Here is a 17,598-nt window from a genome sequence, read left to right as displayed (position 1 = left end):
GAAATCTTGAATTTCAGAGAAATGAATGGATTTTACAATAAAAAGTTAAAGCTAGAAACTGCCTTTGTTGTGAGATTTGCAGGTGTCCCAGGACGAGGGAAAAGACAAGAATCTTGACTCCATGTTTCAGAAGGCTGATTTATTATATTATGATATATATTATATTAAAACTTTACTAAAAGAATATAGAGAAAATATTCATCAGAAGGGGAGACAGGAATAGAAAGGAATGAATAACAAAGGCTGGTGACTGACCAGAGAGTCTGACCCCGCTGCATCCTTGATTGGTTATTAAGTAGAAACACCTAACATGGACCAATCAACGATGCACCTGTTGCATTCCACAGCAGCAGACAGTTATTGTTTACATTTCTTTCCTGAGGCTCCTCAGCTTCTCAAGAGAAGAAAATCCTAGCAAAGGATTTTCATAAAAGTGTCGTGGTGACATGCCTTGAGTGAAAAAGTATATGAAAAACATTGCTTGCTGTAGCATGATTGATGGAAGTCAAAATGTTATCTGGATGTTGAAAGGACAGAGCACCAAACAAACAAATGTTAAAATCTTTCAGTGACCTAAAGGGTAGCAAACAAAGGCCCTGAACTGGAACAATCATCAAATGTGTTGTGAAAGGGGGAGGCACCTTCCTGTCTGAATTTTCACTTGCTTTCATTTCCAACCACATAAATGAAATCTGTGTCCCTTAGTTTATGCCATGCTAATGGCCTACAGGGTGGTAGAAAGAGCACCACCTAAAGAAAATGAAAAGCATAATAATGTTGTTTCTTCCTGTTTCTCTTCTCTCTGTGCATCATTTCCCTTGTACCATCAAGGCCAAAACAGAAAATGTGCTGTATGGCATTTGGTTTTAATTGTCTCCAAGGCAATTTCCTAATAGGGTGAATCTTTCCATGCATAGCTCTGCAATTATAATCAGATACTCTAGCTTTTCCTGAGCTGCTGATGGCTCTTAGGATCAGCCAACAGTGATTCACTGTCACAGATACCCTAACTGATTGCTGTTTCCTCTAAAATCACTCTTGATGGCTCACTGGGTCTTAACTCCAGTGAACTTCGTCAGCAGTTAAGTTGTCATCAGGTTGCAAAATCTCTAAAAAAAAAAAGTTCTATTCAATATCTATCTTTAGTACAACTACTCAGAGTTAAGACTCTTCTGGTGCTGCATTTCACTATGATTTGAAGCCAAGAGATGATTTTTATATTTTTTAATTAAATTGCATGTCATTTACTGTATGAAGGGAAGGTTAGACTTTCACCTCTCATAGCAAGTCAGCAGGAGATTGTTGCCCTTTGGCATCCCTCCTGCAGTGCTTTTGACATTTTCCAGTGACACTTTCATAACAGCAGGTGGGTAAAACTTACGGGGAAAAAAAATAAGTCAGAATTTGAGCGGCTTGGTCTCTTTGTAAAAATCAAACAAGTGTTCAGAATTTGGATAAATTGTTACAGACCACCTTGTCTCAGCTGTTACCAACAAGTAAGACAATAAGTGCTAAGTCCAGTTGAAAAGTGCTTAAACACAGAATAAACTAGCATTTTTCTGAAGTTCTGTGAACTGTCTGTTCAGTTGTGTGTTATTCCTCAAAACCAAACAGATTCCACACTTCAGTTTGCAAAGCAGAGTTAATTGTATGGAAAACTCTCAGCAATAGAAAGTGAGCTCTTGTAAGAAGTTGAGCTGTGACTAAATAATTTGACTGTGGATCTAGACTGGTCATTTTTTGTTTTGGGGATTTTTAAAAACACTTCAAAGGTGCCACTTTCAGAAACATTTAGTGCAGGTCTAACATGCCACGCATAAATCAGGGAGTTGTGCAGTTCTGTGTGAGCAGCATTAGGTTAATTATGAAGAACTCTGTACTTACGTGTCTTTTTCCAGCCTCAATAAGTACCTATATACCTGTACAGGTGGTCACATGTGGGGTTTTTAGTGCTGTAGTGTCTCTAATATTCTGATAAAAGATTTCTCATGTTGCATATGTGATAAGAGGTGGGGCTCATTCCTTGTTTTCAAGCTCTTACTGGATTGTCTAGTCAGAGCTGCAGAAATGCAGTCAAGATCTTGGTTGTCTGGCTTGCGCTTTTGGATGGGCTTAACCACAGGACAAGCATCCTAGGAATCATATTGTGAGTTCCTACTGTTTGACTTTGTTTACACATTTTCTTTTAATGCTGTTGAAGTTAAAAGAAAACAAGTTTAAGTCTTGGGTTGTTTGCTCCCATATTCTTCTGGAGTGTCTGTTCTAGATGTGCTTTAGATTTAATGTTTGTTCTTGATTTTGTTAATTTTTTTATTTTGACTTTAATGGTAAGACATCACAGTAATAATACTGGCTTGCATGTCCCAAGTGGAACCTTTGGTTTGAACATTGTGTCAGGGTCATGGGCTTCTGTGCTCCTTACCTTGTCATTGTGGTGGTGATAGTGAAAGTGGAATTCCAGAGACCATTCACCAAGAAACATTTTATACTTTATTAGTATTCCTATGCTTTTTGTAATGATTTTTTGGACACAGACTGCCTGAGATCACAATATGAATTTAGAGTACTAAGTAGACTTCTGCACTAGGGCTCTTCCACTCAGTGGCTGCTCTGGCTTCTTCAGTAATTAATTTATGTTGATGGTCAAGACACCAAGCTGGGGAGGGGAGGAGCATGGAGAAACTGTGTCCTAGGAGGTACAGTGCAGTTTCTGTTGTATTGAGAATTTCTTTGTGACTATAATTCTGATGCTAGTACCCATGAGTAGTAGTGTTGTCTTGAGCATCCGGCATAAAAACCCACTGGAGTCCTCTCACATCAAGCAATCCCTTCTGGCCTCTCTTTTCTCCCCTTTGATTGATTGTCCATTTCTGTCTTATAAAAGGTAATGCTTCTGTAATTCAGATGTTACAGTTCTGATCTGCAGATTATTGCAGTGCTGCATTTTCCAATGCTGCATTTATGTGATTATTTACCCCTGCAGTCCTGTTGGTATAAGGAATCTGTGCACTATTTTGACATCAAGAACAATCTGTGTTGAAAAAGCATCAGCTTTTCTGGTTTGATAGAACTGCTGCAGTCTGTCTTCAGGAAAAACTGCATTATGTTTCTGTGTCAGAGATGTTATTTCTGAGAGTCGTACTTAAAATGAGAGAAGTCTGTTGATTAGGTTGAAGAGGCCACATAAACTAGAGCTGTTACCAAACATGGAGTACTAATCCTTGTATGTTAAGTAGCACTTATTTTGGTTTCTTTTTCTCTCTGCCTCCTGACTGAAGCAACCTTAACTTAAAATTCTGCAGGTGCTGTAGGTGTGACTGTTGTACTTTGACATATTTTTGCTTTCCCTTCTCTCTAGCTTTGTTAGTCTTCCGGAGTTTTTAGTCCAGATACTGTGACTGGCAGTGGTGGGTGACAGCTGCCATTTTGGCTTAATGCTTCTGCAAATGTTGATGTATTTGGATTCTGCTCATGACGAAAGTTGCATTTGGTGCTCTCTGGAGACCTTTGGTAACAGTACATATTTTGAAGTGCTAATACAGAATACCTAGTTTCTCAAGTCAGATAAAACCTCAAAAGTTATATGGAAGCTTAGCAAAGTAGTTTCTAATTGCCACCAATATTTTGACACTAAAACTGTTCCCTTTTTCTTTGTTGTTTTTGCCTAGAAACTGTGTGAAGGAATTCTAAACATCCTTGAAAAAGACACAAAAACTTCATGTCAAGTGGCCTGCCTGGAAGCCCTCCGGATTCTCTCCCGGGACAAGAAGGTTTTAGTGCCTGTAACCACAAAGAAGAACATGCAGATCCTTATGAAACTAGCAAAGCTGGACACTGTGGAAGATCCACTGGAGAGAGTGTCTGAATTTCCTGTGATAGTAGAAGCCTTAAAATGCCTCTGTAACATAATTTTTAATAGTTCAGCTGCACAGAAGCTCAGTTTGGAACTGAATCTTGCAGCAATGCTCTGCAATCTTCTGCAGAAATGTAAGGACCGGCAGCTTGTTGATGACATTAAATGCTTTGATTTGCGTCTCCTCTTCCTCTTGTCGCTTCTGCATACAGATATTAGAGCACAGTTGCGTCAGGAGCTACAAGGAGTGCAGGTTTTGACTCAGGCTTTGGAGAGTTCCCTGAGTGTAAGATGGACAGAAGAATATATGGCAGCAGAAGATCGTGACAGGCTTCCTCTATCTTTGCAAGAGACAGATTGTGCCATTGAGGCACTAAAGGCTCTATTTAATGTAACACTTGACAGTTGGAATGTCCACAGCAAGGTAAGGCTTAGCTGAAGTGCTTTTTTCAATTGATTTTGTTTGGCCTGCAAGAACCAGCGGGTAGATACACAAGAGGCAGTTGTTGTTCCTGGTATGACTTCGGCAGAAAATCTTATCCATACATTTTCTGTGTATTGGGAGAACTGCTTGGCTTGCCTAATGCAAGTTTAAACTGTATGTTTTCGGATACAAAAATGCAAAAAATACTATCTCATAAAAGTCTTAGATTTCCAAAAGAAAATAAATGTTGTTCACTAATAATTACCTGGCTAGGAGAAACTTCTTTATCTAAGTGTACCAGATGGCTGCATCTTCGGAGCTTGTGAATTATGGCAATAGATAGAGCTGAGAGAACTCTCTAGTTTTTCTCTGTTGCATGATAAGTACATCAACTCTCATTTTTAACAAATAACTCTGATGAAAGAGTGCTACTGTTAATATCTTTGTCCCATCATCCCAACACCAGCTTTGGACTTCAACATTATCTTTTTTGATGCGATCAAGTAGAAGAACAAAATACACTTTTGTTGTTATGTCGTATGAATAAGGTTTATCTTGGTTTGTTTTTGTTATTATGTCAGATCTTTCTTTTTCCTTAGATAAATATGCTTCCTATGTGTTGCATCCTTAAATTTATAAACAGAAATTACAAGGGTAACTTTTCTGAATAAACTGAGTCTTTGCTAAAGCAGGAAAATTATATAAGGAACCTTTCTTTTTAGTCCCCATCATAGTCTCTACAACAGTGTTATTTCTTTTCCATTGGACATGGTAAATACGCAGCATATAAAGCTGATCAAAATTCTACAGTAGTTAAAACTTGCAAATAATTGTTCCTTTAAGTGCATTTCACTAAACAGCAAATCAGATATTAATTATAAGTTTAAGGAATGTAAAGCCTGAGCAAAGTTGGAAGTTTATTCTTTGCTTTGATGTCTCAAGGATATGCTGAATAAGAAATCTTGAAATTTAAGATTAAGTGTTGGAGGGGTCAGAGAAGCTACTGTTTGAGTTTCAAGGAAATATAAAGAAAGTGAGGTTTCTTTCTTCTGTTCATATTCCTGACTTAGACCCTTATTAAAAGTATCTTTAACTTTGTCAAAGTTCTTTGTATAGACAAGTGATTGTTCTGGAGGTAAAAAAGCATGTAACACAGTTATATGGAAAGTTAGAAAAATAAACTGTATTACATATTCACCTCTTGAGAGATAAACTCTTGATATGTGAAAGTTGGTTTACTCTTAAAAAATACTGAATCTGGAGAGATGTAAAGCCCAGCTCACTGTCTTTTCCTCCTTAATATTCGGAGCATGCATGTAGGCCTTTTCTCTTTTCTTTTCTTTTCTTTTCTTTTCTTTTCTTTTCTTTTCTTTTCTTTTCTTTTCTTTTCTTTTCTTTTCTTTTCTTTTCTTTTCTTTTCTTTTCTTTTCTTTTCTTTTCTTTTCTTTTCTTTTCTTTTCAGTTTAAGACATCCCAGGGCAGCAGGAGAAGCTTATTTGCATTTTGAGATAAAGCTTAGATAATAACTCTTTACTAGAAATTCCCAAAAGCAGAGAAGTTTTGAATTAAAGAACTTTTTAGTGGCTATTAGCCAGATATGTATGTTAGGTGGCATTCTGCTTAGTGAATATTCCAGTGGTAATTTTAATGGTGTGGGAGAAGAGTGAAAGGCATGTTAATGCTGAAGGGATGAAGATGCAGAATTTGAAGAAATTCCAAACAGCAGAACACATGGAAAATAAAAGGAGAGCAGAGAGGTTGGGCATGTGGATGGAAAGTTAAGCACGATCTATCCTAATGTGGAGAGAACCATTTGAAATACCAGTATTTAAGGCTGGAGATGGTTTCAAAGTAGCAAAGCCAGACAAGAGCTGCAGATGGTACAGTTGGCAGATTTTTATGCTAATGCTACAAAAGATGCATTGAGTGGTGCTTTGTGCCAGGTCAAACACTCCAGAACATATGACAGATGCCAAGAAGAGCTGTTGAAAAAGGGTGAGGACAATGATACAGAGTTAAAGGGATGCAGTTACTGGTGTACTATTGTGTGGCTGCTGTCTCATGGAAGATTGGAAGGGGAGATTGCTTGGAGAGAGGAAAAGGTAAGGCAAATAAGGTTGCTGAAAAGTTATTAATGGAATGGAGGAAAGGTATCAAGGAAATTAGAAAGAAGAGACAGACTGGGTGGAGGGAGTGAAACTTGGCAGCAAAAGGCCTAAATGAGGAGAAGACAAATTAAGTGAGGAACATGCATAATCTAAATGGATGAAGAGGTGGCTTGGTGTAAATACAGGAAGTAAGAGAGTGGTGTGTTAGGAATAGTCATATGGAATTGAGCAAACACTTGTAGCTGGGTTTTCTACTAATGAAGGCTGATTTAACTGGAAAAACCTCCCCAATGAGTTTTACAAGGCCTGACTTTGAAAAAGTCAGCTTATGAGAGTTATGTAGCATTAAGCATTCAGTGAAACTAAGGTACAGTCCTTTTATTGATAGGGATGGATGTTATGATCTAATAGGCATTTTCCATCTTTAACTTTTATTATTCTAGTGACCTGAAAGCCTTACTTGCAGTCTTCAAAATGAAAAAATATCTTCATAATTTATATTTATATAGAATGAATCTCATCAGTTTCGTTACATGACTGCCATCCTTCGACACTGCTTATTAACCACGGGCCCTACTGAAGAAAAAACTGAAGAGTTGCACAGGTTGGTAGAATTACAGAACCAATCTATGTTAAAAGGTTTTTGTTTGATTGGTTTTTCTAAATAGAAATTAGTTTGCCTAAAATATAAAGTAGAAATCTGAGAAACAATGAAAACCTAATTTATTTTGAGTTAATATTGTCAATCTTTTTTTGATGAAAGCTGTTTTCCTCAAACATTGTTTAAGCATATCCAGTTTTCCAGAGAGAAGGTGGCTGGCAAGATTGTTATTTTCTATCACTGATAATGAAGCTCACCTTTTTTAAATTTTCGTTTTGTGTTCATGTGTGTGTATCTGAGGATGAAAATACATATTGAAGTTGTAAGTGTAGTTCAAATTGAAGTGGAATGCAACTTCTGTTGTTTTGCACAGAAACTAATGGAAACACTGCATTTTGAGATTTCTATATGTAAGTTTTGCAATTCTGATGGATTGGGGTGGAAGTAACAAGTTGATATTTTATCCCGATACTTCTAGGCTGCCTTATTGGAAGTACCAATAATTTTCCTTGGTAATAATATTTTTTTCAAAGATGAGTGAATCACACAGTTTTAGGTGTGTGGTTTGCTTTTTTTTCCCCCTCAGTTCTGCACCCATCTGTTATTTATTCGCAGCCAATAATTCAATCAAAATTCAGATTATTTGTGGTGAGGTGGTGGGTCTTCATTTAGTGTTACTGTTCTTTCTCTATGACACTCTCATTTTTACCAAGTAGGTCAGCTGTTCACTGGGCTTGACAGTACAGTAGCTTCCCTCAGTACAGTAGCTTCCCTCAGCACTGAAATGTTCCCATTTTCTTCTTCAGAGATGTCTGCATGTCTGACTGTAGGATCTTTAGAAGGTCTTCTGAGCCAGTCTGTAGGAAGAAGGATACAGCTTTTTATACCCAGCAATCTTGATAGTGCTAAATGACCTTGATTAAAATCTTGGAAAGCTCTTAGAGATCAACAGTCTTAGGAGGTGAACACTAAGATCCTACATCAGAGCCCTTCTCAGTTGGTGCAGACTAGTTAGGAATAATTTAGGATACTGCTGCAGTAGTTGCCATGACTGAAGTTAGTGCTGTGTCCTAAAGGGCAGTTAGTGTTTTCTCTTTGCTGCTGCTTATGGTGGGTGCTTTGTGCTCTCAGCCTCCTTTAAGGGAGGGACTGGCAGGAATACAATCCCTACTGCTGGGAGAATTTAAAAGTTTTGGATAAAATCAACAATTATGAGAGAGTTACAAGAACTACTGTACAGCTGATGCTCTTCCCAAGATCTGTTCCCTTGTCCAGAAATATGACTAGTCTGATCACCCTGTTAAATATATTGCCCTGTAAAATTTAATCGTCTTGTGCTATTGCAAAAGGATGCAAGTTATGCCAGTCCTTTTGGGTTTAGCATTTGCACACACTTGAAGCTGAGATCCAGAAAGGGCTTTACATAAAGAAGTAGGCAGCTGTGAAGATGATGTAGTGTTGGTGTGATTTCTGTCCTTGTTTTTTACAGTGTCAAGGGAGATTTTTTTGTAGCAGTGCTGCCCACATGGGCCTTACGGAGACACCAAGTCAAAGCAAAGGTTCTCCATAATTCTGAGAGGGAGAAGCAGGAAAGAAGAGAGGACACCCATCAGTGCCTTGTATCAAGGCAGCTGTTCCCCCTTCTCCAGCAGAGACTCAGTGTAGCACTGCATTAGTCTTTCGGCTATGCTGAGAAAACAACTTTGTCCCTCAGTTAGCAAACTGTAGCTGGTTAAGTTAGCTGAAGAGTAAAGAATGCAAGTATAGTGTCATTGCTTGTATTATTCAATCTTGATTTATTTGCTGCAAGAGCACTGTGCAGGATTTTACTGCTGCGATTCAAATATTTCAGCCTTTTTGCTGAGCCTGAGTTGTGTCTTTGAATGCTGCAAGGATGCAATAAAAGCTGAATAATTGAATACACTTTTCCACCAAGACTGTTCATCACAAGGCAGCTCTGGAATAGAAAAGCTATACTCGGAAGTAATGCCCCTGCAAATCCTCAACTGGACTGAGGCCTGCATCAAAGGGCCCAACTTCAGTCTGCTGATCTATTTGGACAAGGAAAACTCAATTCCTGATAGGAGCTGCACTAACAAATAAGTAAACTGTTGTTAGCAGTATGTAGCTAAAAGAGAGAGGCCTGTGTCATCATTTGGGCCATTCAGCATGCTGGACTCTGACCGTGCAATCTTTATTGCTAGAGATGAGGTGTGAGTCAGAGAGCAGAGCACAACTTCCAGCTCAGCTTTCCTCCTGGAGCCTGTCACTAAGGCAATTATGAAAACTGTGTTAAAAATAAAATGAAATTCAAACAGTTGTGAATGCAGAATAAACTGTATGAAGCATCAGGGAGATATAAATATATTTCTTAAGATTGCTGATTACTTGCACTTCCTTAAGTTTGTAAATCTGCAGAACCTAAGATGCTTTAATGAAATGTTTGGGCAGCCTGTTACAGCACATAGTTTGAATGCCTGTGCTCTGAATGGGCAAATTGAGGTTTTATTTTAGGCGAACAGTGAGTGTTGGACACATGCCCTGAGCCATGATGTACTGATTGTCAGCGTGACTATTTCTAATAAAAAAGCAGAAGTTAGCCATAAAATATTTTAACTGCTTTAGTACCCAACATTGTTGTTGTGGTTCTGTTGCAGCATTGCTTAATGTTTGAATACGAACAACTTAAAGTACCACATGTTAGAGTGAGTGCCGTTTTTGCCCACTAACAAGGTTTTAATCAAGGCATTCACTGGCTCTAAATAGGCCTTTGCTTCTGAATTTGCATATCAGGAGGGGGCTGGGAGCATGAGTGGGTGGATGTCATGTCCCGGTGATTAATGATCTGTAGGAAGCCAAAAAGGGGAGAGTAATATACGCAGTATTTCTACCCCCTGGAGTAGGAATGCAAACACTATTGTGCATATCTGTGCATAGTCACTGACTTCTGGTAGCTGGAGAATTTCATACACTCCTTTGCCACAAGTAAAACTGTCAGTGCAGTGACAAAGATCAGAATGCTGGGCTTCATTTATTGAAAAGAATAGCTCAGGCACAGTGATCCAGAAAATTAATTTTGTAGGTGTTTGGGAACTTGGTTGTTTAATAAGAAACTGGTAAAAAGAGAACTTTTGATGAAAGGCCTGAAGCCATCAAATATTTGTTGAATTTCTTCTGTTTTGTTTCTGACTATTCCTGAATTATTGGAGAGGAATAACTTCTGTGATATAAAAGACATATCTTGAGCAGGATTTAGAAGCAAAACAAAGAGAACAGGCGTTCCCAAAAGTAATAGTGGTCTGAATTTCAATTACTAAAAGAGCAAAAAGGAGATGGCACAGTGTGGAACAGCCACCCAGTCTGATCAAACCAGAACCAGCACATTTGTTAGAAATCCCGTTATGGTCTGATGGCCATGGTTTGCTTTCTCTTTTGCTAATTCTTTGTTAGAAATGTATTAATAATTTAGGAACAGAGGGTAGCTTCTAAGTAGATATTATTAAAAGTCTTAAATGAAGTTGTTTGAAAAGTTTTCTCCATTCTTGGAGCACTTCACCAGTCCTTGAAACATGAGTGCTCATTGATAGCTTTGAGGTCTGCATGGGTAAACCTGAATAGTTTTGTGCTATTTCTAAATACATCCATTTATAAGTTTAGTTGGACATCAGCAAGTAAATAATGATGGAATTCTAATTTTTGCAGCATCTGCGTAATTTCTCCCAGTATTCAGGAACAGTAGAAGCCCAAGTCTGTACAGTGAGAACAGGGTAGATAGCAAACTCAAGGCATGTGTACCCTGCAAGGGACCCTTGCAAAGTAAGTCCCACCTTACTCCGTTGAAGAGGAGGGAGGGGCCCTGTGGCCTATTTGAAATCATTTAATGGCTCTTTGGAAGTGCTTCTCTTAGTGTCCTAGAATGAGAACACTGACAGCTACTGAAGGGTAGTGCTTGGTAAATAAACCTGAGTCTTCTTTTAATGTGTTAAAAGCCTTCTGTATTTCATATATACTGCAAGCTAAACAGAAATGAAAATATTTCAGGGGACCTAAGAAAAGGCCACTTTGCCCCCCTGTTACAGCAGGAGGAAGTGTTGTCCATATTGTATTTTGCCACACTAATGTTGGTAATGTGTATGGTAAAATGTTTTAAGTTTCAAGGAGGAAAAAAACTTGACTACTGCAAATCAATGTGAGAGTTCCCCCTGCTGTCCTGCAAGATCAGCTGCTGTAACTTGCTGCTGGAAGCTGTGCCTTATCCATGCGATGAGACACTGTGGGGGCTGGAAGTAATCCTGCACTGCTGCTTTTGGAACTTTTTGTCTTTCTTTTTCTTTGTTTGTTCCAAGAGCCAGAACTCAGGCGATAATACAGGCCACCTTCTTTAAAACCCAGAGAGGAGAAAATAAAGCATTGTTTGAGTTGCAGGGCCTCTTTTTGATTGCAGTTGTACAAGCAGTTTATGGTGAGTTGTACTCTGTTTTTAATTCTTTCTTCCAAATGAATAATTAATTTTTAAAATCTTTTTCAGCAATGCAATCAACCTCTTAAGCAATGTTCCTGTTCCTTGCTTGGATGTTCTTATTAATCCATCGTCCCAAGAGGAAACAGATATAAAATACAATGGTATGAATATGGGAGCTATTCAGATTTTACTGGATTTCATGGAGAAGAGAATAGACAAGGTATGGGCTTGCAGGGTTTTTTCACACAAGGCGCCTCTTTCACTAAGGCAAAAAGTGCACATATATCAAGTTTTGTATAAACCTTTCAGTCAGTACTTAGCACAAATATGGATGTCCTGCTAAACTGTGAAACACCTCCAAATTCCTGTGAATATCTGAAGCTATTGCTGTGTGTCTGAGGGTGAACATTTGGCTCTTTATGTAAAGTTCATATTTTGGCTCACATATAGAACTTTATTGAAGCGTTCATGGAATTTGAAAAGGAAAGTTTGCTCTTAAAATGTTTTATTTGTATTTGGCCTTATTTTAGGGAAGCAGCTACAGAGAAGGTCTGACTCCAGTTCTCAGTTTATTAACTGAATGCTGCCGAACTCACAGGAATATCAGGAAGTTTATCAAAGCTCAGGTAAGTAAAATTCATCAAAACTTACGTTTGAAGCTAGTGATGAACTTTCAGGTTTGTACATCAGTGCAGGACAGTGCTGTAGAAATAATTTTTCAGTCATGTAAATCAATAGATATTATGGCCTGAATTCCATGATACATTTTGTAGAGCTGTTAAATAACAACATCAGGGATACTGTAAAGCTGTGCCAATGTGAGTCCCCATGGATCGTATGAGATTGGTAAAAAGCTCAGTAAGGTCTGTTCCCTTACACTCAGCAAGTAAGAAACATTTCAGTGCAGTTAATTAGACTTTGCAGAGCTGTGTGGTGGCAAGTGAGAACACAGGTGTTTTGATGGGTTCTACTTGAGGTTTAGTTTTACCTCAGCAGGAAGGAGTTGTTTGGATTAAGACTTGTGTACCCGTGTGTATCAGCTGTCCTGTCAGAGTGTCCCTGGACAGAGGCACACTTCATCACTTTGTCTTTTATAAGAGCTCTTTATTACAGTATGGGCTGTGGCTTTTAACAGGGAAGAACATTTCTGTGCCATTGTTAAAGACCTGAAGGATCTGAGTAGTTTGGTGGTTGAGTGTGGTGTTTTCTATTTGTTTTGCTGCTTTTCCTGAGGTCAAGTGGAAAGAAGTTAAAAGATGAGCACAAAAAAGAAATTGCACCTCTGGTTTCTGCTGTCCTCCTAATCTGCAGTGACTTTTGAGTTGCATCGTAGATACTACTCCAGATCAGAGCTGTGCCTGAATTCATAAATGGAATTTAATATTAAGAAGAGCATATATTTTCTGCCTCTTTCATCTATACCAGAAAAGTGTTTTCAAGGAATTTAAGAAACTTGTTCTTGTTGTTTGTTTGTTTTTGTTCACAGCAGTTAGTTTTTAGGATACTTTGCTGATCTGTTAACTTCCAAAAACAAAACAAAAAAAAAAAAAAGCTGCAGAGCCAAGTGTACAGAAGCTAGAAAATGAAGTTGTCTGCATGTTTTTATGACATCTGGGCATCTTAATGTCAGGATATAATTGCATGCTGGCTCCTACCACAGGACCACTGCCTCATATAGTGCAGAGAATGGATGGATGTTGCTAACTGCATGACTGGATGTTCGATATTTTGAATTACCCTCATTGTTAAGTTCTGGCCTTGGGCTTTATTTATTGTGTGCTATTCAAATTGTGATCTGAAGACAGGATGATTGATTTCTTCATGGACTGTCCTATGGCACTCATCACTGTATTAGTATTAGAGTACTCTAAACCATTAATTCATTCTTACAACACACTGGGAAATGGCAGTCATGGTACTATCCCCACTGGGGGGAGTAAGCAGGGACAAAGTAAAATGGTTTTGCTAATTGTTGGAATACTTGGTTTGAAAAAGACAGGGTCTGTTTTATCCAAAGCAGTCAATACTGTAGCATTCATGTAAGGACTAGTTCCTAGTGAGTCCAATTTCAGTAGTAATTGTGCTGTAATTTTGCACAGGACATGACACTTTACATTAGACACCTAGAAAACGAAGTACTTGCAATTTCTTATTATAGTGACACACTTTGTTTTTATTCCTTAATAAAATATTGAAGATCCATAATTCTTATTAGAGTCTTCAGATCATTAAATATTTCATATTATGGCCCAGATTTGTTTGCAGATCATATAATAAATATATCCTTTGTATGTGAAAAAATGTACATAGATTTTGAGTCTGAAGGCATCCACACAAGGAGGCACAAGATAGTTTGCATCATTTGTGCACTACCTGCCTCTCATTAGGGTTGAAGTTAACAATATTAATGACCTCTAATGAGAAAATAGTCTATTTGAGGAAATGTTAAATAGTGATTTCTCCAAAATATTTCTGAAATTTAGCTTCAGCTTTTAAAAGTGTTTTGTGGTTGAAGTATGTTTCCTTTCTATGTAGAGCCCATTTTTGAAATTTAGTAGTAGAACTTGCAATGTACTTATTTTCCTGCTTTTTCATAAAGCATGTCATTGTTCTATATAAACTACAGAGAATTTTAAGAGTATAAGCTTCCTTAAACTGGTATTTCTAATACTTTTACAAGATACATGAGGAAAACAGAATAAACAGAGAACATGTGGTTATGGCTGCCTGTTGACCAACTCTCCTGGGACACCCATTTGTGCTCATAAACTCCTACATTGTATTTTTAAAGTCTACATTTGATACAGTATTTTTCTGCCCAAAATGACAGACTAGAAAACTTAAATATAATAAGAAGCAAGAGTCACTATTCATGCATGTGGGCATAGTTGTCTGATTTTATTGCTGCTTTTTTTTTTTTTTTTAAGGACAGAGTATTTTTTTGTTCTGTTGACTACATTTGTTTTTGCAAATATTGGTGTTGCAAGGTATTTCCATGCATTTCATGCTGTTCTTCCCTTTCTTATGTGCTGCCAGGTATTGCCCCCATTAAGAGATGTCTCAAACCGTCCTGAAGTTGGCACAACAGTGAGGAACAAACTCGTGCGCCTTATGACACATGTGGACCTCGGAGTAAAGCAAATTGCAGCAGAATTTCTTTTTGTTCTTTGTAAAGAGAGAGGTAAAAATTACTTTTTCTTCTCCCTTTTGTATAAGGTCTTGCTGTAACTGGTATATTTGCCTCTTGCTGTAACTCCCAATTCTTGTAGTATTCTGGTGGGGTTTGTTTTGTAGCTGGGTACAGCTGAATAATTTTCTGTATCCTCTTTGCAGTCGATAGCTTGTTGAAATACACAGGCTATGGTAACGCAGCAGGATTGCTGGCAGCCAGGGGCCTGCTAGCAGGAGGAAGAGGAGATCATTGGTACTCAGATGATGAGGATACAGACACAGAAGAATACAAATCTGCAAAGCCGAAGTATAGTATTGTTTTCAATTTCACATACTCTGTTGCATTTTGGATTCTTTTGATGTGATTTTGGGGGTTTTTTACCTTTTTCAGAGAGGCCAGTTTTGGAATTATATGTGCTTGTATTAATTCCTGTCTTCTGCCGATTTCATGGTCTAATTATTGAGAAACCAGCCTCTAATAGTGACCATCATGTAGTCAGATATGGTTGCAGGGGAGAAAAAAAGATACTACGAGAATGATTTAACATCTGAATAGCTACTTAAAATTCAAGTGTGGAAAGAGATTTTTAAGGAAGTGATAGGAAAAAAATTTAGTAGCAAACTTTGTACCAGATTTTTGAGGGACTCACATGAAGTTTGCCAAGCTGCTAACTATAGTTTGTAGGGTATATCTCTGTAATGGAGAAAGTAATGGTGTCAGATATGGCTAAAGGTTTTAGTCAGAACTTTGTTAAAAAGGAGAAAATCAGTAGGTTTAGTTTTGGTTTTGACTGAGTTCCAGATTGCTTGGTACTAAAATTTTTCCTGAAAAACCAAGTAGGTCACATATGTAAATATGGGAAGAGCAAAATAACTTGTGTAGAAGTAATGCAGCGGGAATCCAGTATATTTGTTTGAAGAATTCAGTGACCATGTAGAAGCTCAGTTGATTTTTTTATTAGTTGTAATTGATTGGGTGCTAGAGGTTTTAGTTTGTCGTGTTACGTCTAGGATTTGATGCCATTTTAAAGGTGTTCTGAAATTGTTGATAGTGGACATCTGAAGTGTTAACGTTATTCTTCTGTTTTACTCTGTTTTCCTTGAATTACACAGACATGATTAGGTGTATGGTGGGTGCTTGTGGTTTACTGAAAGACTCCTATTAAGGTACATGAACAAAGGACAGGATTAAATGTTTGAGATTTAGGAGTTGCGTTGCTTCTATGCTAAGAAATTAACTCTAAACCAGGAGGTTTCTTTTTATTTATGCACTTCAGGATTTTTTTTTCTTGCGGTTTCCTCTCTGCTCGTCTTTCAAAAGCCTGACATTCACTTATATGCATATAAGTAAAACTATAACATCCATTTAGTTAGAAGCTAAACTTACATGAAACATTCAAGATAACTGTGAGTTGATTTATGCATCTGATTTTCTGTATTGCTGTTAAATATCTGTAATTAAAATGTTTGAAAGGATAATGTGCCCTGAAAGTTTTCTTTAAAACTACTTCTCTGCTTTTGTTACCATTTCTGTATCACTGTTCACTTGTATTAACAGTGAAAATAAAGCTGGCTTTGTAAATGCTTAAAGTAAAGTAACTTAATCTGCTTTGAGCAAAAAATCATCATCGTGGAAGGGCAACACTTAACTAATTTAATGGAAATTTAACTGGAACCTGTCTATATTTTTAAAATTAAGTCTGTACAGAATTAGTTTCAGGCATGTATCTGTCATCCAGTTCCCTATTTATGTCATTAGTGCTAATGACGTTGTCGTTGTTGCCATCATCATTCCCCTGGTGTCAAACTGTGCCTCTTAGGGTTCCAACAACAAGAACTACCAGCCTGTGCATTTTTGAGCACTGACAAGACATTAATTAATAAAGTGAATCCACACAAAGATTCAGTCACGATTCATGAGAAAATACAGTATAAATATGAACCTTGTCTATTTATAACAAAACCTTTTGTGTGCAGTTCAGACAGTTTTAGTCTTGATGGTTTCTGTGAGTTCTTCCTCTTCCTGCTATTAAAAAGATAGAAAATGTACCTATTCCTGCAGAAATGTAAACTGTGTTGTTTTTTCACCTCCAGCATTAATCTTATTACTGGTCACTTAGAAGAACCAATGCCCAATCCAATGGATGAAATGACAGAAGAGCAAAAAGAATATGAAGCTATGAAGCTTGTCAACATGTTTGATAAACTTTCCAGGTATTGTATAGCTGCTTTTGAGAGGCACCTTGTATTCTGGCTCTTTACTAAGCTCTAGTGCTTCAAAATAGTGCTAGAATCTACTTCTTTGTAGGATTAGGACCACTTTAAATGCAGAGAAAATGTTTAGCACTTCAAAGAAAAGAGTGATATGTTGCAGGACTTCAGAGGAAACCTCTTTTGGAAAGGATTGGACAGAATTGGGGAGATCTGGTGGTCAGGGGACCTGCCTCCTGAGTAGATAGGCTGATGGTGATGAAGAAAATTTCTTCTTTTAAAGTATGGGACACAATCTAGGCCCAAGGCAAGCATGGTTATTTTCCCCAAGTTAATGAGCAGCATCTCATTGTAACTACTTATGCCTGCTGCTTATATGAAGAGCAAATACAGTGTGAAAATAGTTGTTGTCAGAAACAATAAATTGTGTGATGGAGCAATTAAAAGGGGATTTACAGTTAAGACTTACTGTGGATTGATTAGGTTAAGTGTGGACTTGATTACAAATCAGCTTTTGTAATTTGTTTTATGTGACGAAGGTAATGCCATGAAAGAAATGGGTACTTGGTGTGACATAATGGTGTTGCAGTACTGATACAGAGAGTTGATCTTCAGTTCATAACTTTCTATGTACAAAAGAACATAGACCTGTGCTGTTATCTCTAGTTTTTTTTCCTCTTTGGCTCAATATGCCTAGAATTTACTGGTTTTTCTTTCCCCATACTTCAAGATGTATTGGAGTGATTGCTTGTATTGTTTTTAATTCAT

At 37.6% G+C, this 17,598-nt stretch overlaps 1 protein-coding gene across 2 annotated transcripts in view; it reads left to right on the top strand.

Moving 5' to 3' along the window:
* RIC8B (RIC8 guanine nucleotide exchange factor B) overlaps positions 1-17,598 on the top strand; it is a 32,669-nt gene that overhangs the window by 7,854 nt on the left and 7,217 nt on the right. For both annotated transcript variants that reach the window (XM_038155642.1, XM_038155641.1), the window contains 7 exons: positions 3,669-4,277; positions 6,895-6,989; positions 11,515-11,668; positions 11,979-12,074; positions 14,485-14,629; positions 14,782-14,926; positions 16,714-16,833. In XM_038155642.1, the coding sequence (XP_038011570.1) occupies positions 3,669-4,277; positions 6,895-6,989; positions 11,515-11,668; positions 11,979-12,074; positions 14,485-14,629; positions 14,782-14,926; positions 16,714-16,833 (1,364 nt within the window). The remainder of the gene's footprint in view (positions 1-3,668; positions 4,278-6,894; positions 6,990-11,514; positions 11,669-11,978; positions 12,075-14,484; positions 14,630-14,781; positions 14,927-16,713; positions 16,834-17,598) is intronic.

Source organism: Motacilla alba, chromosome 1A, assembly GCF_015832195.1.
Source record: "Motacilla alba alba isolate MOTALB_02 chromosome 1A, Motacilla_alba_V1.0_pri, whole genome shotgun sequence".
Lineage (NCBI taxonomy): Eukaryota > Metazoa > Chordata > Aves > Passeriformes > Motacillidae > Motacilla > Motacilla alba.
The sequence above is the reverse complement of the archived record's forward strand: the minus strand, read 5'-3'. Positions and strand labels throughout refer to the sequence as shown.